Below are 15,234 nucleotides of genomic sequence, written 5' to 3'. Positions count from 1 at the left end.
TGAAATTAGAACTTGAAACACATTTGAAAAATGAATTAAAATGTATTAAATGTTAATTACAAGCTTAGATCTATGGATATGAGGTAGGGTACAGAGAAAATTATTTTATTACATAAAGGACTTTGTTTGTACAAACATATTATCTTAAAGAATTTACTACAGTTTTCTGTGAGAAAACAGATTTTTCCCATGTCAGCACATCATAATGTTCAATGTGTTCCTTGGTTTGTCACTTGAGAATGTGCCGTAGCACTAGCAATAGAACATATCAAGGTGGTAGCTTTTACAGCAATCCAAGTGTTAGCATTGGAAGTGTAAGAATTTACATACTGTGCAAAAGAATTTTCTCTCTATTTTATATTATCAAAGTCCTTAACTACTAGATACAAATTCTATGTTTATGCTGATAAAACTAGTAAAATGCACACCTTCTTTTAAAAACCCCAAATATTTTTAGACAAAAAAAATTCAAGACCTTTAACTGTGACCTGAATCTAAATTGAGATCCTCTAGTTTTTCTATTCTTTCTTCCTTCTTTTATTTCCTCTTTTTCCATTTTTCCACTGGGACTCTATGCCTGTATAATTCCATTGCTTTTAATGGACATTTTTCTTTTTATAAAGGATGAGAGACAGAGAGGGAGAGAGAGACAGCGCTGTTCCACCAGTCGAGAGGCCTGGGGCTTTAACCCAGATTCTTATGCCTGATAATATGTAAGTTCTAACAGACAGCTACATTTTTTTCTTCTTTAAGAAATAATATACCAAGTTCAGAATGCTGTGCCAAACTGCTTTCTCTCCCCCTCTCTGTCTTCTCCTCCTCTCTCCATTTCTCTCTGTCCTATCCAACAACTAACAACATCAACAATAACAATAATAACCACAACAAGGCTACAACAACAAAATGGGAAAAAAAAAATGGCCTCCAGGAGCAGTGGATTAATGGTGCAGGCACGGAGCCCCAGCAATAACCCTGGAGGCAAAAAAAAAAAAAAGTCCCTAATTATCTATCAAATTTTCATGAGTACTCCTTTCATGATCTTTAAAAATATTCCAGAAAACATTTTCTCTGAGTAATCTGTATATGCCATTAAATACACAACTAAAAGAGAAGGAAACTATTAATACTAGGTGCTTCTCTTAATTCTTTTAAGTGTGACACCACTAAAGAAAGTAGAGTGAATTTGTTTGATGATTTTGAATTTTCCTCATACAAGATCTAATAGACTGGATCCTTAGAATTCAGATGCCACTCATATGTTGTTGGATGCCTAGGTTGCTTCCGGGTTTAGGATGTGACAAATTGTGTTGCTATGAACATAGGTATACATGGATCTCCTTCTATGGGTGTATTTGATTTCTTAGGATATATTTCCCAGGGGGTAGGGGTAAATAGCATAATAGTTATGCGAAAAGACTCTAATGCCTGAGGCTCTAAACTCCCAGGTTCAGTCCTGCATATCACCATAAACCAGAGCTGAGTAGTGCTCTGGTAAAAAAACAAAACAAAACAAACAAACAAAAAAATCTGTTACAGGGATATATTTCACAGGAGGAATTTCCAGGTCATAGGGTAAGTTCATTTCTAGCCTTTGAAAAGTTCTCCACACTGCTCTCCACAAGGGCTAGGCCAATTTACATCTCCACCAGCAGTGCAGAAGGGTTCCTTTACCCCTGCAACCTTTCTAATATTTGTTTTTACTGTCCTTTCTGATGTATGCCAGTCTCACAGGAATGAAGAGGTATCTCATTGTTGTCCTTATTTGCATTTCTCTGATAATCAATGACTTGGAGCCTTTTTTCATATGTCTGTTGGCCTTTTGGATCTCTTTTTTAGTGACTATTCAAAAGAACAAGAAGGGAAAAGACAAAATAGAACACGGATTGGGTTTATTGTATTGCATCAAAGCAAAGGACTCTGACAAGGGTGGGGGAGGGGAGGCTTTCAGGTCTGGTTGCATGATGGTGGAGAGATACCTACGCTGGGGGTGGGGGGGTTAGTGTGTTTTGCAGACACACCCATCTTAGAGAGATGAGAATTTTTACCCATGTGTCAACAACTGTACTTTTTAAAAGGGGAAAAAAAGTAAAAAAAAAAAAATCACAGAAGAGTAATGTGTGATTATTTTTGAATTCTTCAGTATTCAAGGACATTACACATTAACATGTGTAATTCATCAAGCTAAAGTATTTAGGTAAATCAAGCTAAATAAATTAAGCATACATGGAGACTGATCTAGTTTTCAGATTCCTGACTCAAACATAACAGTTAATTCTACCACTCATATGGATGTTTTTTTTTTTATCATAAATGTATCTTTGCCATTCTTTATCTGTTCTTAATGAGAAATCAAAACCTGTGCTGGGAAAAATTATTTCCAGTTTTAATATTTGATATTAAGAAGTTACATGTTATTAAAAGCCGTTAATTTGTATTACACTTTGTATGTAACAATGGTAGATTGATTCAGAATAAGGACAGAATTTAGAGGGAAAATTTACACAGATATCTCCAGTTTTAACTGGGAATTTCTTGAATTTAAAGGTTCATGATATGCTCAACATGCATATCTTGTGAATGTCAAGAGTCTACTATAATTAGTTCTTATGAGTGGCTACTTCCTTATCTAATCATGGCATGTAATTTTCATCTTAAAAATCTACTACACTATAGCAATTTATTAACATTTATTAAGTGCCATTGGGAAAAGTAACTTAGTGCCCAATCATAATTTAACCTAAAATCATGTTAGAGTTCTATAATGAGTGCATATGATTTTCCTATTACGGTAGTATGACAAATATTGTTGAAAGAATAATTCACCACACTTTTGTTTGATAATTTCAAATCTGTGCTTCCAAATTAAAACTTATTAAACTAATCATAATCAGCACAATCTAAGACCCACTTAGAAGTTGGCCATTGTTACAACCATCCCAAGAAATTCTAGTCTGAATATTCATTTTGAAATGAGTTCTTGTGAAATATGAGACACAAATTTTAAGGACTGATTGAACCATTTTGATGATGACTTTTAAAATGCCATCTATTAATGTTACCAGTAGCATGATATTTCTAATGCCAAAAGCAATACTTCAGGGTTCTAAGACATTCTGAGTAGCTGAGATACTCAAGAGTAGAAATGCTTTCATAATAAAATTACAACTAATTTGGAGAGAAAGTTGAGGAAAGATAGAGTAATGGAATTTAGGAAGTAGTACAGCTTTTTAAAAATATATATTTATTTATTATTTATTGGATAGAGACAGCCAGAAATCAAGAGGGAATGGGGTGATAGACAGAGAGACACCTGCAGCCCTGTGTCACCACTTGCAAAGCTTTCCCTATGCAGGTGGGGACAGGGGGCTCAAACCTGGGTCCTTGCACATTGTAACATGTGCACTCAACCAGCTGAACTACCACCCAACCTCAATAGTACCGTTTTACTAATAGTAAAATATGCTAGATTATTAAAGCTCAGGATAGAAAATTAAGTAATTAAAGATATTTATTTTTTTTAACATAGGAACAAAGACACAAAGTAAGTTGAATAACATTACATGATGAAAGAAAATGATAGAATGACAAAGGAAGGGAGAATATAAGAGAAAGGTCAAGATAGGAAAATTAGAAAAACCAAGTAGAAAATGTAGAATGGAGTATGATAGAAAGATATGAATAGAATACACAGACCAAAGAGTGAATTTTAAATGAATGTGAATTTTAAAAAATAATTTCATTTTTTCTCTTTAATCATGTATTGACTCTGTTCTTCGCTTTGTCTTTCAATTTAACTTGTAGAACAACTCCAAACATCTTAAGAAAATAATCCACAGCCCAAGTCTTAAATTCTATGGAGAGATCCCTTAACAATATTAATGCTCTATTTCATTCTTTCTCTCACTTTCAGTTCAGGTAGAGAAGTTAGGGGAATATATGTATATTCAAAATCATAATGATTTTCAGAAAGAAGCAAGTGCATGGTAAAAGGTATAGAAAGAAAAAGTTAGGTATACTAGAAAGCAAATATTTCTAGACTTCATCTGACCCCCCCACCCCAAATGCCAAAAAGAAACTCCCTAGTCTGAGCATGTTTTCTTGCTGTTTTATGGTTTCAGCAATTATTTGTTGAGATCTATTATTCATCATGCACTATGTTAGGTTCTGATATGAACAAAATAGTCATAATTCATATTGCCATAGAGCTAAAATTCTAGTTGGAAAGACAAACATTAAATTATAAATTAAATTTCAAATTAAAATATAAATTTATATTGGTATATATGGACTGTATATGTTTCTGGGACCTCTAAAAGGCATGAATAATTTATTACTATCTTAAACATTAACTGTATTTTTCTTTTAATGTAGTAATGTTTCATATCATTAGAATGGCCAGGGATTTATAAAAAATCATCATCAAATATAAAAATCATATACACTGCAGTCAAGAATCTTTGTGCTATGCTATCTTTCCCTCTCTCCTTCTATGTAATTATCTCTTTGTATTTGAAAAAGTCCCTTTGGAGCAGTGAAGTAACATAAAAGAAAAGGAGAAGAATCATGCCATATATATATTTTTCTATAACATTGGGCTATTCATAAATTTAATGGAGGTGATTTGCTAATTAAAAATGAAAGACTTTACAATAGGTATTGATATACTATTATTTTAGTCTAATTTATACTATTATTTTACTTTACAAAGTATTATCCCTTAATTTAATTATTTTTAAATATATTTTTTATGAAAGACAGAAACCATAGCACTGCTTACCCCTGGTTTATATTAGTACCAGTGATTGAACCTGAGACTTCTGGGACCTTAGGCATTCAATTCCTGTCCTCTGTCATACTGAGTTAATAACCCAGTTTCTAACACCCATTTTATAGACAAGGAAACAAACTCTGAGAAATCAAATTACTCTGCCCAAAGTCCTACTAAATAAGGACAAAGTTAGACTTAAAAAGAATCGAGAAAGTTGGCAGAGATAGAGAAGGAGAGAGAAAGAATGATACCTTCAGCTGTGTTTCACAACTCGCAAAACTTCCCCCCGGCAGGTCGGGACTGCGGACACGAACCTGGGTCCATGCTTTTTGTAACTTATGTGCTCGGTCATGTGCACCACCACCCAACCTGCAATATCATTATATTTGAAGTAAGGTTTTACTGGGGTCAGGCAGTGGTGCACTTGTTTGAACATACACACATTCCTATGCACCCTTGTGTATATACCCTGCACCCTGGTTCCAATACCCTTTCCCCACTTGCAGGGGAGACATTTTTATGAGCAGTGAAGCAGGTTTGCAGGTGTTTCTCTTTCTCTCTCCTTTTAATTTTTACTATTCCATTATTGAACTACTTAAGACAGAAATGTAAAAAAAAAAATAGTAATTTTAATTACCTATTGCAAAAGCAAACTTTATACTTGATATAAACCTACAATGAAGGAAGTGGTTACAATGCTATATACTAATATTCATCTAAGATAGCAAAGCAATGGCATTTACCTTAAATTTACGTCTCTGCTCTGCACAGCTGTTGAAGAACCACAAGTCTGTCTCATGGCTGTAAATGTAACAAGAACAATAATGCGACCAATTTCATACCTAAACTAAATTAAGTAGACTTCTCAAAGGCTAGAAAATTGATAATGTATTTCACAAGAAATAAAATTTACAGATTATGGAAGTGTGCATGTATGCATATGCAAACGTCTGAGCAACTTTGTGCATGCATGCATATATCTATGTGCGTGAACTGTCTTTCACAATTTGAAAATTAATTTCATGGAATCAAAAGCATTGCATATTTTCTTTGGCTAACTTTTCTCTTCATGGACCACTAAGCAAATATCAAGTCTAGAAAGTGCTAAGAGCAGATATAAATTAAAAGAAAAATAAGAATAGAGGTCATTGTCTACTGTTCTTAGTAGGTCATGTTTTTCTGAGGTAAATAAGAATGTAAAGAAGCAGTATTTAGTAACGCTTAGATTAATATCAAGTTCCATTGGCATCACAATCTTTATGTATTAATCAATATTTCATTAAGCTTTGTAACTGCTGATAGTGTTGACTAGAGCATATCATGTAATGAATTGCATATGTAGACATGTTTCATATACACCTACCTAGATATCTATACATGAAAGAGAAATCACTACCATTGAAATTCAAGTATACTACGTAATGTTTTTATTTCCATTTTGCATTAGATATACTAATATATATGCTACTGTAGCAAAGAAGCCTAAAAATGTCAATGAAAAATTAATAGTAGGCAAACATTAGTTCATTATAAATAGACTTTCTCTCATGTCACACTTCAAATCTGGTCACCACTTTTCAACATTTACTAGAAATTCTGTGGAGCATAACAAGAAACTAATATTGTTCTTGTGACTTGAGCCAACAAAACAGATTTTTTAAAATTTTCATTTTCTTTCAAATTCTATGAAATAGATTTCCAGTGAAGCTGTATTTAAAAAAATGAAAAACATATCTCTTTGAGTTTCCTAACAATACACTCTCCCTGATAAAGTACAAACCACTATGATTAATTATTGGCATTATCTTGCCTTATATGTTTAGATTTTGAAACGTTTTCAGTAATTCTTTTCAATTATAGAAGATAATGTACACCAAACCCAAAAAAATTAGTTAAACTTTTGCTTATGAAAAAAGAACTAAATTGTTGAATCATGAAAGTTTGAAACTGTTAATTTTATATAAAATGCTTAATAATTTAATCAAGATGTTCTATTTTTTTTCTTTAGTGTGAGAGACAAATAATGTAACTCATGTTAAATAGTATTTGTAAATGCAAACATTACTTAATATCTCCTTTTGGGTACATGTGTAAGCTACAGTAAAATGCTCTTGGGTTGTTATAAGACTTTTAATACAGTCACATGTTGATAGGCCTATCAAGTACTACAAAATACTAAAAGTGTAGGCTTTACATTGTATACTGCAGTGAATATATATCCTCAGTCATTATTCCTAATTACTCATTCATAATTACTTTCCATTTCAAGGTGTTCTGGAATTAGCTCTCATTAAAATGGAAAAACATTGTGTCTTTTTATCCCTATAACAGAAATATATACATATTAATATGTATTGCAAAACATTAAATGTAAGTGATACAATGAAATATTAGGTAGTAATGGCCAGCAATTGAAATGTTAAGAGATATAAGATTTTAAATATACTTTTATGATAATTTAACAAAAGTGAGGGCTTTTGCTCAAATTCTATATATACAATGGTACACGAACAACAGTTTATTTTAGAATTATTTATACTACCGCATTATGTGTGTGTGTGTGTGTCTGTCATGAAACATGCATATTTTAACTAAACAAAGTACCAAATCTTGCCTCCAATATACAAACACACACCAAAAAAGAAAAGAAAGAAAATTGAAAAAAAAAAAAAAAGGCCTAGTCATTTCTTTCCAAAGATACTCTGGTAACCATCAGCAGGGGAACTTAGACTTAGCTTTGCTGAGGAGAGAACACATACTTTGCTGATTCTGGCAAGATACATGTAAATAAAAAGGATGCGTAGTGTTTTTCAGCTATTCAAAGCAACAAACTATTGATTATTTCTCATCTTTGGGTTATGCTGCCAACATGCAAACCTACTTTGTTATACCAACAACAACAAAAAAAAAAGCAAAAATTTTGATTTTTAATGTATAAGAAAGTTTCATTTGCTATCTTCTGTGACTTGTAAATTTTATATAAAAATTTTCTGTCATGTTAAATGTATGAAGAGGTTGTCACTGAATAAGATAACTGGATGATAATAGTCAATTATTACTTAGGAAAGGATATGATGAGAGTGTGTCACTACAGAATTATTCACAAATTAATTTAAAAAAGTGAAATTTCTTTCAAAAGAGAAAACATTTAGATAAATTTTAAACCTCAAGCTGATTCAGCATTAATTTCATTTGCAATCACAGCAGATATCTGTACTTTAAATTCTGTTGAGGGACCAAGCAGTGTCTCCCATGCGCAAGGACCCAGATTCAAGCCCATGCTCCCGACCTGCCAGGGGATAGCTTCACAAGTGGTGAAGCAGTGCTGAAGGTGTCTTTCTGTCTCTTTTTCTCTACCTACTTTCCTCTAAGTTTCTCTCTGTTTTATCACATTAAATAAGTAAAGTTAAAAAAAAATTCTGTTAAAACCTAGTCTTTATTTTCAAGTCTCCCTTTTTCCCCACCCACCTCCCACAAATGGGTTGGTTCTCACAAATGAAAACAATCTCAAGAAAATGTATTTTCATACTAAATTTGTCTAGGGACCATAAACATAATGCAGTCTTTAGGTTATAAGTAGCTTTTTGGATTGTGTAGATGAAATCTATAATTTTCTGTCATATAAACTTAACTTCAGCAAGTCACCATGTAAGACTTAAGTTACTAATTAATAGCTGGGAGTATACCTGAAAATGCAAACAGACTAGTTCACAAAAATTTGACATTGTCTTTCTAAAATAAAACAAGAGATGTCCTTATTTTTAAACCAACTTAGTCTGTTATATATGTATATAATAAGTGAATCAGAGAAAGTATTGCCTGTCTTCCAACAGAATTGATAAACATTCTGAAAGATGTTTTACTCAACTGCAGATTCTACCTTACAAACAACTCTTAAGTATTTATTAAAAAGAGCCCCCAAGCCCATGTTTTAGTTAGGTTAAGTCTGTAAAACAATGATTACAATATGTAACAAAAAGTTACTTCAGAAAAGACATACATACTATCATTTTCACAGGACAAACATAGTAAGGACAACACACTCCAAAAGTATTATTTATAACTATAGCAGCAGCAATAACTCCTTGATAAATTCAAACAGTTTTTTGGCAACCTTGGAGATTTTCTGCATTTGTTACTTCAATACAACTGCAGAAAGGATTGCCTAAAATTGTATTGTTCCCTTCTATATCATTCTACTGTGTCTTTTAAGAAAGAGTGTTCACATTTTAACCTGTTTGTAAATAAAATTCCATTAAAATCCCAAAAGGGAATTTTGTACAACACTTTTTATGCATATGTATAACAAATGTGATTGCTACACAATTTATGTACTAAGTGACATTACAAAATATTAAAACTATGTTAATAGTTTCTTCTTTAAAGAAAATAGTTTTTCTACTTTCAAATATAATGTTTCTGTATATTTACTGGATCTGAATATTTACTACCACTATGAATATCATTTAAAATAATGCTCCAGTGACAGGGGTGTTCTACTAACCTGTAGTGGTCTCTGTTTCTCACTGTTCTTAGGCGACTTCAATCCACTTGTTTGCTGCTGTAAGAGAAGTTGTCTTGCTGCTTGGAGAGCCTAAAAAGTAAAAAGTGATAAACATCTAAATATTTTGTTAAAAAGTTAACTGATTTTCCGTTCTTTCTTGTTTAATAATTATAGGCACCAATATATATAATAATTCAATCCAATATTTTTTTCTGGAGTAATCATGAAGTTTTTTTTTTTTTTTTTTTTTACAATGTGACAAAAATACACAACACACATAACATTTACAACTTTACTTAAAAAATCAGAGAGCTTCATGTAATCCTGCAGGAAATAAAGTTAATTTGTTTAAAGTGCTTAAAGAGGAAAAATCACAAACTGCATCAATAACCTCATTTCCACAAGGAACTTGTCTTTGAGTGTTCAACTAAAATGCCCACTCCCTTTTAAATTATCATTCAATTTGCATTTTCATATTACAATTTTGAAGCAAAAGCAGTACACTTCAAGTGTTACCGGAAGCTGTAATTAAATTTGACAAATCAACATCAGATTATCTTGAAAGTGAATTAATAAGGATTTTCACTAAAGATTATAAACACTTTTTGTACTTACAATTCAAGGGGAAACCTCTCCTTTGACAAAATAAAGTGCAGTTTTAATGCCAAATAAAATTGAGTGGTTTTCATTTGCATTCTTAGCAAAATCAGAGAACAAAGAAATTACCACTCAACCAATCAGGTTTGTTTCTATGTGTGACAGAATACCAATCAAAATAGAAGATGTTTTCATTTATTTTTATATTTTCTTTCCTACTCAGGAAAATAAAACTTAACATAGGAAATTAATGTAAGCATTTAATTTACTAGAAGAGAGACAGCTTGACAAAAGTATTATATAAACATCTATAAAGACTAGTACAATAAATATGTTAAGTTGTTTTAAAGGTAGAAGCATAAACTAATTAAGAAACTTTTCAGCTGCTTCTATTTTACAGATTCATTTTTTTCTTTGAATTCAAGAAACACTTCAAGAAACACTAATTGAATTAAGAAACAGTTGAATTCAAGAAACACTAATTCAAGAAACACTAATGAAATTCAAGAAACACTAATGAAAAATTTTCAACATATAAACTAAAATAAATAATTTTCCTACTATGTTAGTTACTATTTTAGAATCAAGTAACTCTTTTTATAGTGGGAAAATATCTTAGATCAATATTCATCTACAATAATTAAGATCCTAAGCTAATAAAAGTATAATTTTGATTGGAATCAATGATCTGGTTTTTAAAGAGAGTTTCTAGTATCCATGACAACAGTTGCTTTGACAAGATGTGCATATGGCATTACACTGCCAGCTGGTGTGAACAATGTTTGAACTACTGCATTGAGATGCTGAGCAAACAGAAAAAGTTGCCACGTCTTAACCCTCAGGGAAGGCAGTCATCCCCTGATCAATTATGAAAAGACAGAGAGAGGGCTGCTACAGTCTGGCTCCTAGCAAGTTTTCTGAGAAGGCAGGCAGACATAGAAACCAAAGTAAACAAACTGAATGCGCTAGCACTATCTCCTAACAACACTGATTTGTCTTCCCATAGAAGGATCTGGTATAGTTAGCAAATCATACTTTTCACATTTGGAGATACACATCCACATAAGCTTCTTTTTGTTTTTAAAAAATTTCAAGTAATTACAAATCAATGTAAATTCTTTTCTGGCTGGCACATTTCATTGAACATAAATAATTTCATTATATATATAATTATATATATATATATATATTTCATGTTGAGCAAAAGACAACTTTTTAGTCAAAAGGACTAAAAACAATCTTGGAAATTAAAAATTAATTCCATAAATATTTTATTGTCATAGAACTCAATGTTTGAAATTTGTTTTGTTTGATACTCTAAAGAATATGGATTTTGTTTTTAATTAAAACTTATAAATTAACCACAATGGTATTTTTCAAATGAATATTATAAGCTGGTGTAGTAGAGACTATGTCTATGTGGTATTGTCAAAATAATAAAAACCAGTCACTTATTATCCTCATTTAGGCTAAAAATCTACATGAGCCTTTCCTGGTCTTTCATGTGATTGTTTCCCCTTATTTTTTATGTATACATATATAGTTTACATTGAATTTTATCAGCATTTGTTATTCTTAAAGGATTCAAATGCACACATTTTAGAATGTTGGAATCAGAACCAAAGAAACTAAAAACAATCTTAGAAATCATACAATTTGTCACCCTCATTTTAGTATACCAGAAAGATGCTATCTACAATAATCAAATGCTTTATTCAAGGTTCCTAGCATCCAAGTCAAAGTGCATTACAGTGTGCTATATTATCTCTGTTCTGTCGAAAGAACAGAGTGAAATTGTAGTAAGGAGAACATATTGCAAGTTATTTTCTTTACCTGTAAAGAGTGCATAACCATTCATCAGAACTTAAAGGGAAACTATAACACAATCTTGTATGTATTTCAAGAGAGTGACTCTCACTGCATATATACATACATATATTTTACCAGAGTACTGCTCAACTCTAGATTCTTGATTACAGAGATGGAAATTGAACACGGACCTCTGAACCGTTAGGGATTAAAAACTGCCACATAAACTTTTTCTGAGCATAAATACATGTTTTTTTATTTATTTGTTTAATGCTGGATTAATAGCTTACAGTCAACAGTAAAATACAATATTTTGTATAAGCATAACATTTCCCAGTTTTTCACATAACAGTACAACCCCACTAGGTCTTCCTCTGTTATCAGGTTCTAGGACCTGAATCCTCATGTTGTTTTTATGGTTGTCTTCCCACAGTTGGCTTGGATTTTATTACATAATCTATCAATACTTGATCTGATGACCTGACCAATCATTGCTAGCAAAATTGCAGATGAGCTGAACAAAACCTTAGAAATTAAGTAGTCTAGCTTTCATATAAATCACTATTTAATTAATATGAGAGTGGAAAAAATTGATTGTATGTCTAACAAAGGGACTTTTCAAAGTTAACCCAATTACCAAATAATGTGATGATAACAGTAACTATCCACTGTCTTCTTGAACCCTAAGACAGCAGGAACCTTACATTTCCACTATAGAGCCTAAACTTGCCCCAGTCCTGGGACCCTAGGGTAGGACCCACTTTCCCGTATGCTTCTCCCAATTCTTATCAAATAATATCGCATCCGCTGATTGCAACCTAATGAATGCAAGGAGTGCCACCCCAGCATGCTTCACTTCAGACTGTGTCCAGAGACTTCAGGTGTGGAACAACAACCCTTCAGCTTCATCACTCGGGTGAGACCTTTCATTTCATAGTATTCTCTAATTCCATCTCAGGTGGTTCACTTCCTAACAAAGTCCCAAAACCTAGATATAGACAAGGTTCCAGGAGATAGAGCATATATCCACACCTATCCATAAACTAGAGCAAATATATACCTGAAAGCAGTAGTACACTAGAGTTTGCAGTGAGTACCCGCCAACACTTCATCTCCACTATTCCAACCTTTGGGTCCATGATTCTTCAACATTTTGTTTGGCTTTGTATGTTAACTCTCTTTTCAGTCACCAGGTTCCAGATGCCATCAGGATGCTGGGCAGGCTTCCCTGGACTGAAGACCCCACCAATGTGTCCTGGAGCTCTGCTTCCCCAGAGACTCACCCTACTAGAGAAAGAGAGAGGCAGACTGGGAGTATGGATCGACCAGTCAAAGCCCATGTTCAGTGGGGAAGCAATTACAGAAGCCAGACCTCCCACCTTCTGCACTTTCCACCTTATTTCTTGTTCTCTATCCCCCTGGGTCCATGCTCCCAGAGGGACAGAGAACAAGAAAGCTATTGGGAAGGGGATGGGATACAGAGATTGGGTGGCGGTAATTGTGTGGAGTTGTAAACCCCCCATCCTATGACTTTATTTATGTCTCCTTTCTTAAATAAATAAATAAATTTAATTAAAAAAGTAGTCTAGCTTTCATATTTTGTGGATAAACAAGTGAAAACTAAGTACTATGAAAACTTAATAAAAGTTATGAAGCAGCTGCAGAGTCTAGTCAAAAACTCAACAGTTTATTTCAAAGTCTAGAACCCTCCCCATTTGAACAGCCTGCATTATATTGATAAACTCAGTCTAAGCAAATAACTTATAGTAACATAATGTATACAATGGTTAGAGATAGACATCAGAAAATTTATTTGAACTGGAGCCCACCAAAAACATCACTAAGAAAAAACATTCATCAAATGATCAATAATACTAACAAGGCATAGTTGTCTAAAACAGGCTTCTACTTTTAATTCTATCTTGGCTTTCATATGTATGTATATTTATTTATTTACCTTTATAACAGTCAAGGATATGTCTATTTCAATATTGTTTTGGTAGTAACAGATTAGTGCATAAACACAAGAGATAACAGAACAAATAACGGGCTGGGGCAGTAGCACAGCGGGTTAAGCGCACAAGTCGCGAAGCGCAAGGACCAGTGTAAGGATCCCGGTTTGAGCAGCGGGTTCCCCACCTGCAAGGGGTTGCTTCACAAGCGGTGAAGCAGGTCTGAAGGTGTCTTTCTCTCTCCCTCTCTGTCTTCCCCTCCTCTCTCCATTTCTCTTTGTCCTACACAACAACGACAGCAATAATAACAAAAATGATAAACAACAAGGGCAACAAAAAGGAAAAAATGGCCTCCAGGAGTAGTGGATTCATAGTGCAGGCAACCAGCCCCAACAGTAATCTTTTAGGCAAAAAAAAAAAAAAAAAAAAAAAAGGGAGAGAGTGGGGGGGGAGGGAGAGAGAACAAAAAATAATTTGAAAACATCTGTTCTTCTTCTTCTAGCATTTGCCCTTCTTCCGTAGCCAGTTAACAGCGTCAGGTTGAGCCTGATGTTTGCTTGTTGCTGGCTTTGAAAGTGACTGGGATCCATGTGGATTCAGTCGGCTAGGAAGGATTGTCAGTTTCCCCAATAAATGGGTACTCACGGGATGCAATTATCTAAAACTCATAGGTAGAAATCTTTGGCAGTTTTGTACTCTAACTACTAGCACTAGATGACACTTTTACATCCTGTATTCTGGATACAAGATCTCAATAAACAATTGCTCAAAGACATTTAGCTCATCTTTGCAATTTTTATTGCAGCTTCTCAAAAGATGAAAGATTCAAAGATAAAACACTTCCATCAATATAGTGTTGGATGTCATCATTTGAAATTCAATTGTCCACTTCACTGGGCAAATATAAAAAGACAAATTTCGGGACAATTTATAAAGTTCTATGAGTCATTAGGGTACTTATATGTTGGCAGTATGGGAAAAAATTATAATAAAAGAGAAAAGATGCTTACAAAAGTTCTTTTAGTAATGACTGAGTCTGACTGAAATGAACAACAAGAAAAAGGGTTCTAAGGTAGCCAAGTCATATCTAGTTTCCCAAAACACACTTGTTTTAAATTAAGGGTATATTTTACTTAATGAAGTTGTCTAATTTTGATGATGCTAAATAAAATCAAGATAGGACCTTTTAAAAATTAAAATCAGAATAAATTAAAATATTTTGAAAAATGAGAAAAACCTTTGTAATAAAGTTAAACAGTTGGGAAGCTGTGAAGTGTGAGGATATATGTTTTTAGGACTTAGTGCCACTTACTCTATAACATTCATTGAAACCATCAGTTTTAGTCGTTACTGTACAGTTACAAATAAACTAAATTCTGCAAGAAAAAAAGTTCAAGTATATAAGACTTCTATATTAATAATGACTCATTATGTATGAGAATACTTTGCAATTTGTCAAATATCTATTTTTTTTTCTTAATGAAATTTACTAAAAATTCTATCCAGAATTAAAATTATTTGAAAGTAACTTTGAAACACCTAGAACAACAAAACAAAGAAACAAAAATGATGTTGAGTATATTGAAGTCCATAAACCTCTTTTT

General features: G+C 32.8%; 1 protein-coding gene across 21 annotated transcripts in view; it reads right to left on the bottom strand.

Moving 5' to 3' along the window:
* FOXP2 (forkhead box P2) overlaps positions 1-15,234 on the bottom strand; it is a 629,028-nt gene that overhangs the window by 157,454 nt on the left and 456,340 nt on the right. For 19 of the 21 annotated variants that reach the window (XM_060196460.1, XM_060196464.1, XM_060196461.1 and 16 more), the window contains one exon: positions 9,273-9,362. In XM_060196460.1, coding sequence (XP_060052443.1) covers positions 9,273-9,362 — 90 coding nt within the window. Of the gene's footprint in view, positions 1-5,511; positions 5,570-9,272; positions 9,363-15,234 lie in introns of those variants that run through there. The other 2 variants (XM_060196465.1, XM_060196466.1) reach the window with 2 other exon arrangements.

Source organism: Erinaceus europaeus, chromosome 8, assembly GCF_950295315.1.
Source record: "Erinaceus europaeus chromosome 8, mEriEur2.1, whole genome shotgun sequence".
NCBI classification, from domain to species: domain Eukaryota; kingdom Metazoa; phylum Chordata; class Mammalia; order Eulipotyphla; family Erinaceidae; genus Erinaceus; species Erinaceus europaeus.
The sequence above is the reverse complement of the archived record's forward strand: the minus strand, read 5'-3'. Positions and strand labels throughout refer to the sequence as shown.